Source organism: Copadichromis virginalis, linkage group LG9 (assembly GCF_057382275.1).
Source record: "Copadichromis virginalis isolate Kocher_CV1m ecotype Utaka linkage group LG9, C_Virginalis_male_GT1.1, whole genome shotgun sequence".
NCBI classification, from domain to species: Eukaryota; Metazoa; Chordata; class Actinopteri; order Cichliformes; family Cichlidae; genus Copadichromis; species Copadichromis virginalis.
Genome location: NC_140626.1, coordinates 24,898,809 through 24,914,240, shown reverse-complemented (window position 1 = coordinate 24,914,240; position 15,432 = coordinate 24,898,809). Strand labels below are relative to the sequence as shown.

The 15,432-nt window shown below is 40.8% G+C and overlaps 2 protein-coding genes across 3 annotated transcripts; one reads left to right on the top strand and one right to left on the bottom strand.

Annotated features, from left to right (window-relative positions):
- Positions 1-92: 92 nt before the first annotated feature.
- On the bottom strand, positions 93-4,044 carry naa50 (N-alpha-acetyltransferase 50, NatE catalytic subunit). Of its 2 annotated transcripts, none has more exons than XM_085468378.1 (5): positions 3,816-4,044; positions 2,377-2,510; positions 2,033-2,152; positions 1,624-1,690; positions 93-1,513 (listed from the first exon to the last, which is right to left on the bottom strand). In XM_085468378.1, the coding sequence occupies exons 1-5, from the start codon at positions 3,821-3,823 to the stop codon at positions 1,336-1,338; spliced, it is 507 nt and encodes a 168-aa protein (XP_085324504.1). In that variant the 5' UTR covers positions 3,824-4,044; the 3' UTR covers positions 93-1,335. The 2 variants fall into 2 exon arrangements, with proteins under 2 accessions (XP_085324504.1, XP_085324503.1); XM_085468377.1 differs by having other exon boundaries at positions 2,377-2,513; positions 3,816-4,042.
- A 976-nt stretch (positions 4,045-5,020) lies between these two features.
- atp6v1ab (ATPase H+ transporting V1 subunit Ab) lies at positions 5,021-14,575 on the top strand. The gene is made up of 15 exons (XM_085468376.1): positions 5,021-5,177; positions 8,123-8,224; positions 8,492-8,620; positions 9,844-10,058; positions 10,144-10,281; positions 10,374-10,525; positions 10,618-10,780; positions 10,859-10,967; positions 11,137-11,259; positions 12,230-12,344; positions 12,459-12,522; positions 12,614-12,817; positions 12,951-13,045; positions 13,455-13,626; positions 13,876-14,575. The coding sequence occupies exons 2-15, from the start codon at positions 8,143-8,145 to the stop codon at positions 13,966-13,968; spliced, it is 1,854 nt and encodes a 617-aa protein (XP_085324502.1). The 5' UTR covers positions 5,021-5,177; positions 8,123-8,142; the 3' UTR covers positions 13,969-14,575.
- Positions 14,576-15,432: the final 857 nt, after the last annotated feature.

Below are 15,432 nucleotides of genomic sequence, written 5' to 3'. Positions count from 1 at the left end.
GGCAGAGGGAGACATAAATCATACACACACACACACACACACACAAAACCCAATTTCTATACTAAATATTCATAATGTCAAAACATAACAACTTTTACTGCAAATAGTAATTTATTCATTTAGACGTTAAAAAGTCTTACAATATAGAGCTCCAGAAAAGATAAAATTCTCCAAAGAAATGAAAACATGCGTATACTACAGTGGAGAGGACACAACTCTCCTTGCATGCAGAGGTGTCAGAGCTTCCTCTGGGTAATACACTGTTAAGAGATCATAGCAAAACTCCAAAACTTTCAGCTGAAAGTGTGTGTAATCACTGAAGCTCACTGTGGCAGGAAGTTTGAGAAGACCAATGTCATAAGATGGCTACATAAGGTGCCAAAGGTGTTTAAGGTATGTCTCAAAACACTTGTATATATTTAGAAACAAGCATCCACAAACACCTCCACCATACTACTGAAAATAATGCCCAAATCCAAATCGATCTGATGTTATTCATAACACATTCAATACATTTGTTTGGTTCTCTCGTTCCTTTATATTTTCACTCTTTGTGATAAACCCAGGAGAACCTCTGAACCATTTGCCATTTCAGTGTGGAAAATAAAAATAACAGACTAGTTGAAGGGGGATTTAAATAACAGCCTGGAAATATTTAAAAATTAAAAGTACTGAACGCATATTCCCACTGCCACAAAACCGTCAAGCTTTTCCCCTTTCTCCTGTACTGAGGGGACGCATTTCTGCCCCCCCGGACACAACAAACCGGTCAGACTCATTTCTCATGAGTCCAAAGATTCAGGTGGTGCAGGAATAGAGCTTTGTCTGTTCCACATATCTCAAGTATCACTCCAAGCTGACCACCTGGGACTGCATTTGTGTCGGGGGATGGTCTTTCAAGCACTTTTTCCCTTTACTTTTCCAAACCAACTGATTTCCTTTGATCAACAGCATAGATATGTCCCCTCCAGCTTTAATAACCGCATTTAAAAAACAAAAAACAAAAAAAAACAACAATGTGATTTGAAAACACCAACTCTTTCCCCCTCCACCATGTCAACTGTCAGAAGTTGGTAACTTTGTCAACAGGAGCACTATAGGATGCTTAGCTTTTTGTCATTGTCAATTAACAGTATGAAGAGAATTTGAAAAAAAAAGAAAAAAAAAACCAACAACAGGGGACCCTCTTGTGAAATAAATGCAGCAACTTTTATGCTTGAAATTTGTTTTCTCTTTTTAGCGTCCTTTGAAGAAAGTGTTGAATCCTGGGGCATTTGTCACAGTTCTGTTTCTGTGGAGGTGGCCACATTAGTGCCTTTTCCGAACGCTGTGCCCCTACTCTGACTTCTGAAGCTCTCCACTGGGCAGTGCACAAGGACTGCGCAGGCTCTTTTGCAACACATGGGCATCTGCAGGCTCTATCCTCTTGTAGTAATTCTTCTTTGTCTCAATAATCTCAAAGCCAAACTTCTGGTAAAAGTCAATGGCCGACTCATTGCTGATCTGCACATGACTGTAGAGTGGGAAAATACAAATGCATTAACAGGCAGCTCATCTGGAAAATCAGTCAAAAATAATTATTGTATGCAGATAAGTTTTCATGCAAATTCTGCAAACACTCACAGGTAAATATTATCAAAAGTTCCATCCTTCTCGCAGATGTTTAGCACATGATTAAGCATCTTTGTACCTGGCGTAAAGGTAAAAACAAAATCACCAATTGCACAACAGCCTCTTCTTGAGGTCCTCATAACTTTTAAGAAACAGTATCAAACAGTCTAGTCTATCATACATCTCATAGAGGATGACAATTGCTCCTTTTATTAATTTTGTTCTTTTGTAAGGTGAACTTGGCTTTTTGAAAGGTGCCCTCAAATAAAATGTATTATTATTGTAACTTCCGTTATCAAACTAATGACAGTAGAGCTTCTATTCACCTGAATCACACATAAGGATCATTAATGATAGTGGGGAAGAAAAAAAAAGTTTCTTCTTCAGGAATCAATAACAGAAACAATCTACTACTACTTACCAATTCCAAGTCTACGGTAGGGTGCTAGACAGCCAAGTGTCATGATGTACAGTCTCTTCTGGTTCTGAGAGTGGTCCACTCTGCAGCACACAGCACCCACTGCAATGTCATTGAAGTACGCTGCAAAAAACCAAAACAAAACATGATGCTGAAAGATCAAATACCTCTAAAAGCCACATTTCTACATTTCATTTCCCATGACTGAAAATCAAGCTGTTAAAGTGCATGCAAACTGAATTCCACCAGTCGCTTTCCTCTTTAACGCATCAATGTCATCACATACAGTCATAATCAGGTGTCACCCTAACTGAAGTTGTCTAGGTGTAAGTATTGTGATGTCTTACCTAGCTTTGCAAGCTCTCCAACTTCCAGCACATCTTTGTAAAACTTGTCGTTGTAGCTGACGGGGAAGATGACCTGGTTGAGGCGTTTCAGCTGCTTAATGTTGTGGGGCGTAACGTCCCCCAGCTCGATCCGGCTACTGGAACAAGAGCAAAACGGTCAAATGGCTGACAACAGGTAAACCATTTCATTTAACATTATATGAACCAAAATACAATAAAGACTAATAAACTGACATCTTACAAGCCTTCTATCCTTTATATTTGTTTATAAGCACAGTTCTTTCAGTCTATACACTCAATATTTGAGTAAACAATTTTACTATCAAAGCTCAAAGATGAATTTCACTTTTACTATCAAAGCTCAAAGATGAATTACACAGATAGTTGTCTACTTTGAGTACTGATTAAATCATCTCTCATGAACTGCGTGATTTCGTCCCAAAAGCTATAACACTGCTGAACTGAACCTGTTATCAACTCTTGTATAGCTTAAATCAACATGTCCCCTCTAATCACACACATACATTTACATAATCTACTACTAACAGTAATTCTTTGGACGAATGCCGCTTAGAAATAAATTTTAACAACACCTGCAGCTTGTGCTTTTTATAACTCTTTACTTAAAAATGAAACTTTTCTACCATCAAAATTGATTAATATTCTCCTTTAAATATCTATAGGATGACCAGGGGACATGGCTGGATTTGTGTAACTAGTAAATGACCCACACGTAGCAGTCCACTCGCCTCAGTGAGAGGTTCACTGTGGTATTTATAGGACGACTACACATCCAAGAACTGGTGGAGGTCACGTGTGTTGTCCTTAAGCATGTACAATGAGATCGGTGAAACCCTAAGTATACAATTAATACACTTCAGCCTTTATTGCCCTCGTGGAATAAGAGAATTTATTCAGAAATGTCCAGAAGCATCATTGATAGTGTGTTACTTTGGCAGATCAAGTTACACTGAGTCAGCTGGCACAAACGCTAAAGTTGCTGTCATGTGTGACATTAAAATGGTAACTTTTTTGCCCAACGTGAGATAGCTGCGTCTAAGACTTTCGACAAAACTGGTATGACTCTGTGCAGGTAGCTGAGGTTCGCGGCAAATACCAAAAATAATCAGAGCTATGATTAGCTTAGCTAAACTGGCTTTACTGACTCAGCTCTCCACTAGCAGCGAGCTAGTTAGCTTAGCTTGTTCGCGACCTACACAAACCGACAAGCGGCTAAAGTTAACGACAACAACTAAGACAGCACCACTTCAGTGACGGTGCTGTCCTTTATATAGTGGCCATGAACCTAAATAAAAGTCGTTTCGCAAGCTAGCTAGCCTCGCCGTCACCTCCCCGCCTCCTCCTGTAGGAAAAAAACAGACATGAAAAACTTTACTTGTGCTAAGCTACGTATTCGTGACCCAAAAGTTCACACTCACCCTTTCATTTTAAAGAGATGATATCCCTTATTTTCGAAGAGTATGAACTCTGAAGTTGTTTCGGGTAAAAGGTGAGAAACTGGAAAGAGTTGGGGTCGGGGATGCCTCCCGTTTTACCCTCCACATGTAGCTAGTTACGATGGTTGCAGTTAGCTTAGCCGCCACACTCCTTCCACGACTGTGTGGAGACGGACTGTCAACCCTGACCTCCGCATGCGCACACGCGCCTCTAATGTTCGATATTTGACTTTTTGACCTGGATTTGGACTCTCAGGCTCTTTTCCAGCCAAATTAAGACATTTAAATAACGGTTTATGTGTTGAAAACATCCTGGTTCTCAGTCATAATTATATAGGGCTCGTATTCGTCTCGCATTATTTAAGGGGACCTTACTTCTGGTGTGACATTGAGGCGTGTGAAATGCATTTGTCTGACCTCCGAAAGCAAGCATTATATTTTTGGGGGGAAAAGCGCCTACGTCTTCGCCCCAGAACTGGATTACTACTACTCAATGAAATCTATCGTTTTAGTTTTCTAAATATATTACTGAAATTATTTTTTATATTTATCTACTCATAAAAAAGGAAATCCGAAATTAGTTTATATATGTAATACAGTGTTGGTCATATGGATGCTGAGATTTTCTGTTACACAACGAAAGCGAAAGAAAAACCCATGAGCCCTGTAGTTCTGTAAATTTGTAGTTTGGAGAAACTACCCCAATAAATACACCCCCCAATAAAAAAATAAAAAAACAAAAAAACAAACAAACTGGGGGTATGTATACATATTTAAATAAATGTATTTTATCAAAATTACATTTTTATCGTTTACTCCTAAACCACCTGAAAGATAAACCGGGAGTTGTGAAAGCACCTCCATTTTGGCTCAACCGTTGCTGAAAAGATATCAAACAACATGAGAGATAAGGTGCCGTGGCTCATTATGATCTATGTAATGTAGATAGGTTGTTTATCGTTGCATACCAACAGAACTTACATCACTGTGGGTTTACGCTCGCTCACATAAGGTGTACTTAAAAGTTTACGTAGTCTCCCATAAAACCAATTTACCACAAAGGTGAAAACATAATTTAAGACAAGGGTTTACAACAACAATATGAGAAGCTATGAGCTCGGAGTCGTGCTTTATGCTAAGTAGGTTAAATGACCACAAATATCCACCAGTTAGAGATCTTTCCGGTAGTCCAGGGGAGGATCCAAAATGGCGCCAGTTGCCGCTAGCCCGCAGTAAAAGCAAGCGGTGAGTGAATGAAGTCAGCTGATCTCGCTGTCACGCTCTGCAGCAGCCAGCGTTCCTCTCTCGAACCAAGACAGTAAACGGACACTTCACAGCCACACGGTAAATATCCCGTTTTTCATTTTAACGTCGTTTTAATATTACGAAGTATATTTGGATGCGTGTGTACAGTGAAACCGTTTAGCAATCCCTATGCAGCAGAATAGTAGAGACAGCATTTTTTTCCACCCAGGCCGACAAACCAGTCTTGCTATCGTTTTCACAACACCTAATCACACACACAGCTAGCTAACCTTGTTGTTAACGTAAGGACAAAATATGGCCGAGTGGAAATTACAAACATTATTTTTTCCGGCTTTATTATTCGGATTTCAGACTCTTCCTGTTGTGGCTAAACAACTGGCTAGTTTATAGTTTCGAATATTGTGCACTCGATCAGCAGCGTTACCTGCGTCCATGGGACTTTCATTTAACATCTGCATGTCAGGATGCTTTGCAGAATCACCTCACTTACATGTAATATTACTGAGCCTGTTTTTACCCAGACAACATCTCATACAGGTCAGAAGGGACACTCGGGTTAAACTCACTACAGACTCCTCAATTGCTGTCTGATAAGCTGTTTTATCGGTGTAACATTTGGTCCCAACAGGAGGCTTGCCGTCAATTGTTGCCCACATTAGTATATTAATGCTGTGGTAAATTGTCTTTAACCTCCTAGGACCTGGCGTCCACATATGTGGACATCACATTTTGGGCTATTTAGACCAAAATACGAAATTTTGCTCTACGAGGGCCTGATATCCACTTACAAGGACATTATACAGCTACTGTTTTATCAAAATTCTAAACGAATATCCTCATATGTGGCTCTTATTTTTCTTAAAAACAAAAATAAGGTTAAAAAAAATCTGGTAATTCTTTGTTTTTACATTCATCGCGCCCCAATATGCCCAAATATCAAAGAGAAATTAAATATGCATGCCGTGTAAGAGTTCGGGTCTTAGGAGGTTAATATATGAAGTATTGCAGTCAGGTGGGAGAAAATCTCCAGAGTTTCCACATAGACAGTTATGATTTTGACTTCCCAGTTTTTCACCATGCTGGTGTTCCACTTCCTTAAAGAGACTCATCGTCTGAGGGCAGCCAGTCATGTGCCAGGATCATATGACTTAGTGTCATGTAGAATACTTTTTCCATAGCTGTTGTATCTGGAAGTTATGAAAAAGTGCTACTCTGTGGGTTTATTACATACAGAAGTTAATTATTCCAATAAATATTATTGTGCTGCTTTAAAAGAAGACATATTTGATGTTTTATGTGTAATTCTTTTGTTATTTATTGTGATGTTATTAATCAAATGGGCAGAGGCTTGCCTCTGGTACACTAACAGGTTTTCCAGGTGAGCTCCCTGGATAATACCAGTATTATCCAGTTAAAACCAGTAAATTTAGTCTGGTGTTTTTGAGCAGTGAAGCCTTCCTATGTATATCTCTCTTGCAGTTCTTGCTTTAATCAATAGGTGGAGCTGCTTTATTCCAGCACAGATGGCCAAGCAGCCTAGCGTGAGCAGGAAGATCCGTGCATCAGTAGGAAGGGCAATAAAGGACATAGATGTAGAAAGATGGAAAGAAAGGGGGGGAGCAGAAAAAGAAATCCACAATATAGGCATATTTTCTTGATGTAACTGCAAGTATTGAATATATTTAGCAGATAAAGCTGATCTTGAATGTGTGCAGAGCATCTGCAGGCAGCGCTTTGTGAGGATGGGTCAGTGTCACGACTCATGGCAGCTTGTGTTACAGCTGCATGTGGCTGAGTTGTGAGGTATAAATATAGCAGAAAAAGGAACAGCCTGATGTGGGAAAGATGCACCCTATTCTTCATATGAAAAAAAAAAAAAAAAAAAAAAAGAGGATGCAGTGGGATCCCCCACTAATGTTAGCCGGATGTGCCACACTGACTGACTGTAGTAGGCCAGTGGACTGGCTGGTGAGGTGGCCTACTTCTGCCTCTGATGCTGAGACTGCAGCAACACAAGGAGCCCTGAGCAGTGATGCTGTGCATTCTTCAAGGTTTCTATGGTTATTACAGGGGGAGACAATATAGAGTAGTCAGCATAATGCCAGGAAAAAATTTAAATGAACTCATAATGAAAATATAAATTTGTCCAATTCTGGTCAAAAGTCCACATTCATATATCCATTTGCTTACCCACTCAGCCTGTACAAGTTGCCAGTTCATCACAGAGGTATTCAAATTCATTTGAATACACAGAATGTCTATGTGTTATAAGAAAAACGAAACATTTTTTTGAGAGCTGCTGTGAGTTTTTGAATCAGCACATTAAAGGTGGCTTTTGTAATTACCGCCGTTGAACTTTCAGCACCGGTGGTCACCGTTTCACTAGTAATTATGTTGAAATGTTTTCAGATGTGTGCTGGTGTTCTTTTAACTTTCAGTATTTCTTTTTACCTCTCCTATTTCCTCATAAGGCTTTGGTTTTACCCATCCAGCCACTCTAAACATGAACGTTTCTTTTTACGTGGTTAAATAAGAGTTCGACTGGCCTGCAAAAATACTTCCCAGCTGAATTCCCATTTACTTGCTGCTGGGCGGGCACCATGGGCACCTAAGTTTGTGAATGCAATAACTTGAAAATGAGAAGTTTCAAATTGATACTTATAAAAATAATCAAACGCGGATTATCTTTGTCCTCAGATGGTAACCGGGGTGCTCTCCCTGAGGCTGGTTCTGCTGGAGGTTTCTTCCTGTTAAAAAGGAGTTTTTCCTTCCCACTGTTGCCAAAGTGCTTGCTCATAGGGGGTCATAGGATTGTTGGGGGTTTCTCTTTATTATTGCAGAGTCTTTAGGTTACAGTATAAATTGCCTTGAGGCAACTGTTGTTGTGATTTGGTGCTATATAAGTAAAATTGAATTGAACTCTCGTAGGGGCTTTATGCTGAAAATGAACTAATTTGTCATTTTAAATTTGTCACAAAAAGGGAAGTTGTCAGTAACAGCTGCTTATGTTTCTTTTCTTCCAGTCTGACTAATAAACGTGAAGATGGACATGTCCAAGCTGCCCAAGATCAGGGATGAGGAGAGGGAGAGCCAGTTTGGATACGTTCACGGAGTCTCTGGACCAGGTCGGTCACCACATACTCCTTATGAAACTCCTCTTTCATATTTAACACATTATTACCACTTTCCAGAAAAAACTGAGGAGGTGTAATGACACAAACACATTTAACCACATCTGTATTTCTCAGTCTTGGTCACAACAATAAGGTTTTGTGAGCACTATTTTATCCTACAAAGGCACAACAACTTTGCTTTTACAACAAACAGCGAAATTCATTTCAGTCAAACAAAAAGCAACCACTCTTATGATTACATCTCATCTGTGCTTCTAGTGGTGACAGCGACGGCCATGGCAGGAGCAGCCATGTATGAGCTGGTCCGTGTCGGCCACAGTGAGCTGGTGGGAGAGATTATCAGGCTGGAGGGAGACATGGCCACCATCCAGGTCTATGAAGAGACATGTATCCTTATTTTATTACGCTGCTGTTATGGGATATTATAAAAGTTGATCCTGAAACAAGAAGAAGATGTCCATATAAACAGTCAGATAGGGTTTGGTTGCAGGATTTCTCCATTTCATGCTACTCGGTCTCTTTCTTCCACCCTGGATTTGTGGTAGATTCACTAAAGTGGGTGCATCATTTGTTATGCTTCTTGCAGCAAGTTTGATAGAGCTGCAGGTGACATTGTTTAGGACAGTATTAATAACATCAGTGTAACTAAGCTACTGCTGTATTTACTATCTAATTGTCAGTATACTTCCATCCCTAACTGGTGGTAAGGATAATGATGCTCAAGCATTTCAAAGGCATCCTGTGTCTTTTACCCAGATTGTTTTGGGGTCATCACTGACCGTATTTAAGGACGTAGTCAATTAATTTGGAAAAAGCTACTGTACCCTTTACTATAAAAAATAATCTTTTATGTAACTGGATGGATTAAGTCACAGCCGTAAATTCCTAATGAGAGCGTGTGAATCTGGATATAACAGACATTCCATTTCTGTGTAGAAACCAAAACGATTTTGTATTTTTTAAAGCAGTCTTGAGCAAGCCTTGAGTTCTCCGTGTTTTCCGAAGGTCTTTCAAAGGACAAGGACTCTTCAATCTAGTCCTTGTAACTGACTATTTTCAAAGGAATGTATTTTTGTTTGTTGACTCATTCAAGCTTAAAAAAAGGCACGTAACTGGAGGGACAAACCAGGTTTTTTTTGTTTATACATGACAGACAGCTTAGAAACGTTGTTACTAGAAGCCTGTCACAAAAACACGGCATGGCCTGAAGTGTGTCCTTAAGAAATTGGAGGAAACTGGACAAACGGAGGACAAAAACACCTAAAATCTGTTTACAGCAGATGAACAGTATCTTAAAGTCGTGTCTGTAGCTAAAACAGATTTTTGGCCAAGAGAGTTCAGGCTGTGTTGAAGAAGAAAGGTGGTCATGCCAAATATTGACTTTCGAGGTTGTAGTTTTGCCAAATACTGTTTTCCCTGCATGTTTGAAAATGTTTCAAATCTCTGCGTCCATTTCCCACTTACCAGCTAAAATATAAAGAAATGAGGGGGGGAGTTCAAGACTATTGAACACCTTGCTGCTTATAAAATAATCAAACTGGGGTTATCTTAGTCCTCAGGTGGTAACTAATTCACCCAAACCCTGATGATTTTTCTGAGCTTGAATTCAGCTGGTGTGTCTGTGGGCGATCCTGTGCTCCGCACGGGGAAACCTCTTTCAGTCGAGCTGGGTCCAGGAATCATGGGCTCGATCTTTGATGGTATCCAACGACCTCTGAAGGACATTAATGACCTCACACAAAGCATCTACATTCCCAGAGGTGTAAATATTGGAGCCCTCAACCGAGACCTCAAGTGGGATTTTTCTCCCAGCAAGAGTCTGCGGGTAGGAGTTTGTAGAGACTTCTTCTTGAAAAGTCTGAGATGTCGGGTGAATTAGATTTACTGTACATCTCTTTTCACTCTATTAGGTTGGCAGTCACATCACAGGCGGCGACATCTACGGTATGGTGTACGAGAACTCCCTCATTAAGCACAAGATCATGTTGCCTCCTAAAAACAGAGGCACCGTGACCTACGTGGCTCCGCCTGGAAACTATGATATCACTGTGAGTCTGACATGCCTTCAGCTGCGGTTGTAATTTACGAGCAGCTTGTGAGGCGTTGATTTGTGCTGATGTCGCGTGTGTTTCTGTGTCAGGATGTGGTGATGGAGCTGGAGTTTGAAGGCGTGAAGGAGAAGTTCACCATGGTGCAGGTGTGGCCTGTCAGACAAGTGCGGCCTGTCACAGAGAAGCTGCCCGCCAATCACCCGCTGCTGACCGGACAGAGAGTGCTGGACGCCCTTTTCCCGTGAGTCTCAAATTCTCCCTCAGACCTTTTACCCTTGATGATTTTTTTGTTTCAGAAAGGTTTTCCTAATCTCTTCTCTTCATGGTTTGAAGATGTGTGCAAGGAGGAACCACAGCTATCCCAGGAGCCTTTGGCTGTGGAAAGACTGTCATCTCCCAGTCCCTGTCCAAATACTCCAACAGTGATGTCATCATCTACGTAGGCTGTGGGGAGCGTGGAAATGAGATGTCAGAAGTATTGAGAGACTTCCCTGAAGTAAGTGGCAGTGTACTGGCACCCCTTTCTAAGGAAACTATTGTTCAGAGGTAACTGACAGTGTTGTTTGGGCGACAGCTGACGATGGAGGTGGATGGAAAGACGGAGAGCATCATGAAGAGAACAGCGCTGGTGGCCAACACCTCCAACATGCCCGTAGCTGCCAGAGAAGCCTCCATCTACACAGGTGACTGTTAACAGTACCCTAAAGTACTTTTTATCTCTCACCCTAACTGTGCGATCCTCTTATAATGAAGAACACTCACTCTTAAGGGATTGCTCACTCACTGTCCTCGTGTGATTCTTTTTAATTGGCTCACATGTGCTGTGCCTTCTAACTCAGTTTATTTTGGCAGGAATCACTCTGTCTGAGTACTTCAGAGACATGGGGTACAACGTGAGCATGATGGCCGACTCCACCTCTCGTTGGGCTGAGGCTCTCAGGGAGATTTCTGGACGTCTAGCTGAGATGCCTGCTGGTAAGTTTGAAGTCTCATGTGAGCAGAGCTTTTTAAAATTTTAGGGCGCAATGTTAGGGTCTAATATGGGGAAGAAAATATTCAAGGATCTCCTAATTATTGTAACACAGATTTAGCTGGTTACAGTCAGTCTTTTGAGGGTGGATTTAGTCCAATTTTCACCTAAGCTACGCAACAGCAGGAGGGGCTTGTGAGAAATGTTCAAAAGATTCATCACAATCATATCAGGTTTTCTAAAGATATACATGGGAGTAACAGGAACAGTACGCTTGCTTTATTTTCGTACATGGACCCTATTTTCACTTTTAAAAGCACAGCCATTTAAATAAAAACAACAGAGCAACTGAAACAAGCTGCCCGTTGAACAAAAGGCCTTCTCAAGCTTCTGCAGTGTATTTCTGGTTGATAGAAAAACAGCAACAATTGAAAATGTAAGTTTACTTTTGCAGCACGGTGGTGCAGTGGTTAGCACTGTTGCTTCACAACAAGAAGATTCTGGTTTGAGTCTGGCTAGGGCCCTACTGTATAGAGTTAACATGTTCTCCCATTACCTACATGGGTTCTCTGTGCGTCCTCCAGGAGTATAAAGACATGCATGCTAAATTAATTAGTAGTTATAAATTGCCCGTCGATGTGAGGTAGATGGAATACTTAACGTTTATAGAATAAAGTACCTCATGAATGTATGTATGAGTGCACTATATAAATAGCACTCCATATAGCATATATGCCATTCTCTTATCTTCATTTGACTTTATATAGATAGAACAAATATTGACCCATAAGTATGAATTAAACCATTTTGTGTTGTTTGAGGTAAAACTGCAAAAGCGACTGTATGAAAACAGCTGACAGCTTCGAATTTCATTAGAGTGGAGCTGGTGTGCTTTGGTGCTTCGGTCTTTGGTAAAATAAAAGCAGAGTGGTACTTGGCACAGCATAAAAAGCTATTTCCTGCATCTGCCCACAGACAGTGGTTATCCTGCGTATCTGGGTGCCCGACTCGCCTCCTTTTATGAGCGTGCCGGAAGAGTGAAGTGCCTGGGCAACCCAGAGAGGGAAGGCAGCGTCAGTATTGTAGGCGCGTGAGTACAACTTTGCATCAGTAGAGGGAGACATTACTCTGCACATCTTTTTTTGAGAGGCAACAGAAAGTTGAATACAGCAATTTAATGAAAATGTTTGTGCTTTTTTTCCAGTGTATCGCCCCCTGGTGGTGACTTCTCTGATCCTGTTACCTCAGCCACACTTGGTATTGTTCAGGTAAAGGATCACCTTCTGATCCCACGCTGACTGGATGAGCTTTATAAAATCAGATGTGCTTTATTATTTCCCCCATTTTTTCCCCTCTTAGGTGTTCTGGGGTTTGGATAAGAAGCTGGCTCAGAGGAAGCACTTCCCATCTGTCAACTGGCTCATCAGCTACAGCAAATACACCCGCGCCCTGGATGAATATTACGACAAGCACTTCCCTGAATTTGTACCTTTGCGTACCAAGGCGAAGGAGATTCTGCAGGAGGAAGAGGACCTGGCAGAGATTGTGCAGCTTGTCGGAAAGGTAATTTACCACAGAGACAAAGCCAGAAACAGATCCTAAAAAAAATTTGTTCACTGGTTCCATTTTGGCGTGTTTCAGAAATTCATTGAAGTCTTTTCACATGAATAAATTAAGGTGTCATTATCTCTGACAGGCTTCACTGGCAGAAACAGATAAAATCACACTGGAAGTGGCCAAACTGATCAAAGATGACTTCCTGCAGCAGAACGGTTACACTCCTTATGACAGGTAACATTTATAGCCTACATGACTTGAACCTTAACTGATGTTACTGGCTCAGATTTTGAAAAAAAATGATGATTCACTGCTGGGTAATTTCTGTGTGGAGATCATTAGATTAATAACAGCATATTTACTAAACGGGGCCAAAATAGTGTCCAGGTCCAAAAAATACGATGCTTTTTTCTGCGTTAAATATCATTGCAATCGCGGTATCACAGTATTAGCTGTAAATTGCATTTCATAAACATTAGTAAATCAGTTTGCACAAACAAACGGCGAAACCCAGGTTGTGCTGCTGCAAAGCAGTAAGTCTGGCCCTAGAGCTACTCTTTATAAATCATACGTTCCCCCGTTTCTTGACCTAATCTACAGTTAGCTCCTTTTTTTCCTGACTCTTTGCTGTCAATCTCCTCAGGTTCTGTCCTTTCTACAAGACAGTGGGCATTCTCTCCAACATGATAGCTTTCTATGACATGGCACGGCACGCGGTGGAAACCACAGCTCAGAGCGACAACAAAATCACCTGGGCCATAATCAGGGAGCACATGGGAGAAATCCTCTACAAGATCAGCTCGATGAAATTCAAGGTGTGTTCAGGTGTACATGCAAAAGCCACCGTATGTTTCTTCTGTTCTTCCATCATCTGTTTTTTTGGTTTTGTTTTTTTTGGTTTAGAAGTTTTTTTTTTTTTTCTTCTGTGTTAGTTTTTAAGCAGCAAGATTTCAAGAAGTCAAAAGTTAACTTAGAACCTGTTTCTACCTGTTGGATTAAATAAGCCAACACAGATCGTTTTCTTTTCGAGCTTTGACACTTTATTCCTGTTTATTTCCGTGTAGGACCCGGTTAAGGATGGTGAAGCCAAGATCAAGGCCGAGTATGCACAGCTGGTGGAGGACATGCAGAACGCCTTCCGTACCTTGGAGGAATAGGCGCCCACCAGTCACAATCTTTCGAGTTTTCATCTCAGACCCCTCCACTGCAGAATCACATTCCACCTCCATGTATCCCTCAAACTATCTGTACTCAATTGTGCTCCTCTGTGAGTCACCGTGTGAGAGTGTGTGCATGTGAAATTTCATGTGGAGGGAAAAGAGAAAGATGTACTGTATTCATTATTACTCGTTGCCTCGTATCGGCACACTCTGGATCCTCTGCATGGTCATCGATCATGTGTGCGTGTATGTGAATTAGATGTGTGTATGAAACAGGGATCCCTTCACCTTGGTAATTCCTTTCTCTGTTTACATGAATCCTATGTGTTGTGTTGCTCTTCCTGAAGAGGATTGTTCAGTTGATGTATTGTAATTCACAGACCATCTGTACAGAAGAGTATTGAATATAAATTTAATGAGATCAGTCTATTTATTGCCAGCATTTTGACGTAAAGGCTTTGTTTCTTTTTGTTTTTATGGTTGTGTTTCACGCTGTGCAGTGCTGTGTACTTTGCTGTGTGAATGTGTAAGAGTCCAACGCTCTGCTGTCCAGTGCTTTCATCATGTTACTCCCAAAGAATTAAAACATGAGAAAAAAAACAGACATTGTGGTGTCGTCGCCTGTTTGACTTCATTGTTTCTGATGATACTGCTGGAGCTGTCAAACTGGTTTCCCCACATATCACACATACTGTGTAGTCTCCTGACCTCAGGATCGATTTGCCTAACATTTTAACTACCTTAATTACTACTGGTTAAAAGCAACAGCTGAATCTTAGTGCTTGTAATCTAATATAAAATAGTCTTAATCTCATGTGAATTTAGCAGTTAAATATCAAGTTAAACACAACATAAAAATAATTTAAATAAGTAGCATAAGTTGTACCTCAAAGTCAAAAAAGTATAAAGCGTAAAAGTGAGTTCATTGTCAAGTTCAAGGTAGCAGTTTGTAATGATTTCAGCTTTGAGATATGGTGTGTTATCCTGCTGGAAGCAGCAGTAAGAAGATGGGTACACTGGTCATAATGGGATGGACACGGTCAGCAATGATACTCAGGTAGGCTGTTGTCTTAAATCATGCTCAATTGACACTAAGGGGTCAAAAGTGTGCCAAGAAAATAGCCCCCACACTATTACACCAGCAGCAGCACCCTGAATGATTGAGCCAAGGCATGATGGGATACATCCTTTCATGCTGTTTATGCTCAAGTCTGATCTTACCATCCAAATGTCACAGCGCAAATCAAGACTCATCAGACAAGGAAACTTTTTTTTTTTCAGTCTTCTATCATCCAATTTTGGTGAAAATGTAAATTGTAGCTTCAGTTTCCTGCTCTCAGCTGACAAGACCTGCACCATGTGTGGTCTTCTGCTGCTGTAACCCATCTGCTTCAAGGTTTCACACGTGTGTGCTTAGAGATGTTCTTCTGCAAACCTTGAGTGTAACAGTGGTTTTGTAAA

Bases quoted from the DNA above. Each gene is read 5' to 3' on its own strand.
- naa50 (XM_085468377.1), bottom strand. The intron at 2,153-2,376 runs GTAAGACATCAC...GGTTTTTTGCAG, and splicing joins TGGAGAGCTTGCAAAGCTAG to CGTACTTCAATGACATTGCA. The intron at 1,514-1,623 runs GTGAGTGTTTGC...CCCACTCTACAG, and splicing joins ACTTTTGATAATATTTACCT to TCATGTGCAGATCAGCAATG.
- atp6v1ab (XM_085468376.1), top strand. From the start codon at position 8,143: ATGGACATGTCCAAGCTGCCCAAGATCAGGGATGAGGAGAGGGAGAGC. The intron at 8,225-8,491 runs GTCGGTCACCAC...CTGTGCTTCTAG, and splicing joins TCACGGAGTCTCTGGACCAG to TGGTGACAGCGACGGCCATG. The intron at 11,260-12,229 runs GTAAGTTTGAAG...ATCTGCCCACAG, and splicing joins TCTAGCTGAGATGCCTGCTG to ACAGTGGTTATCCTGCGTAT.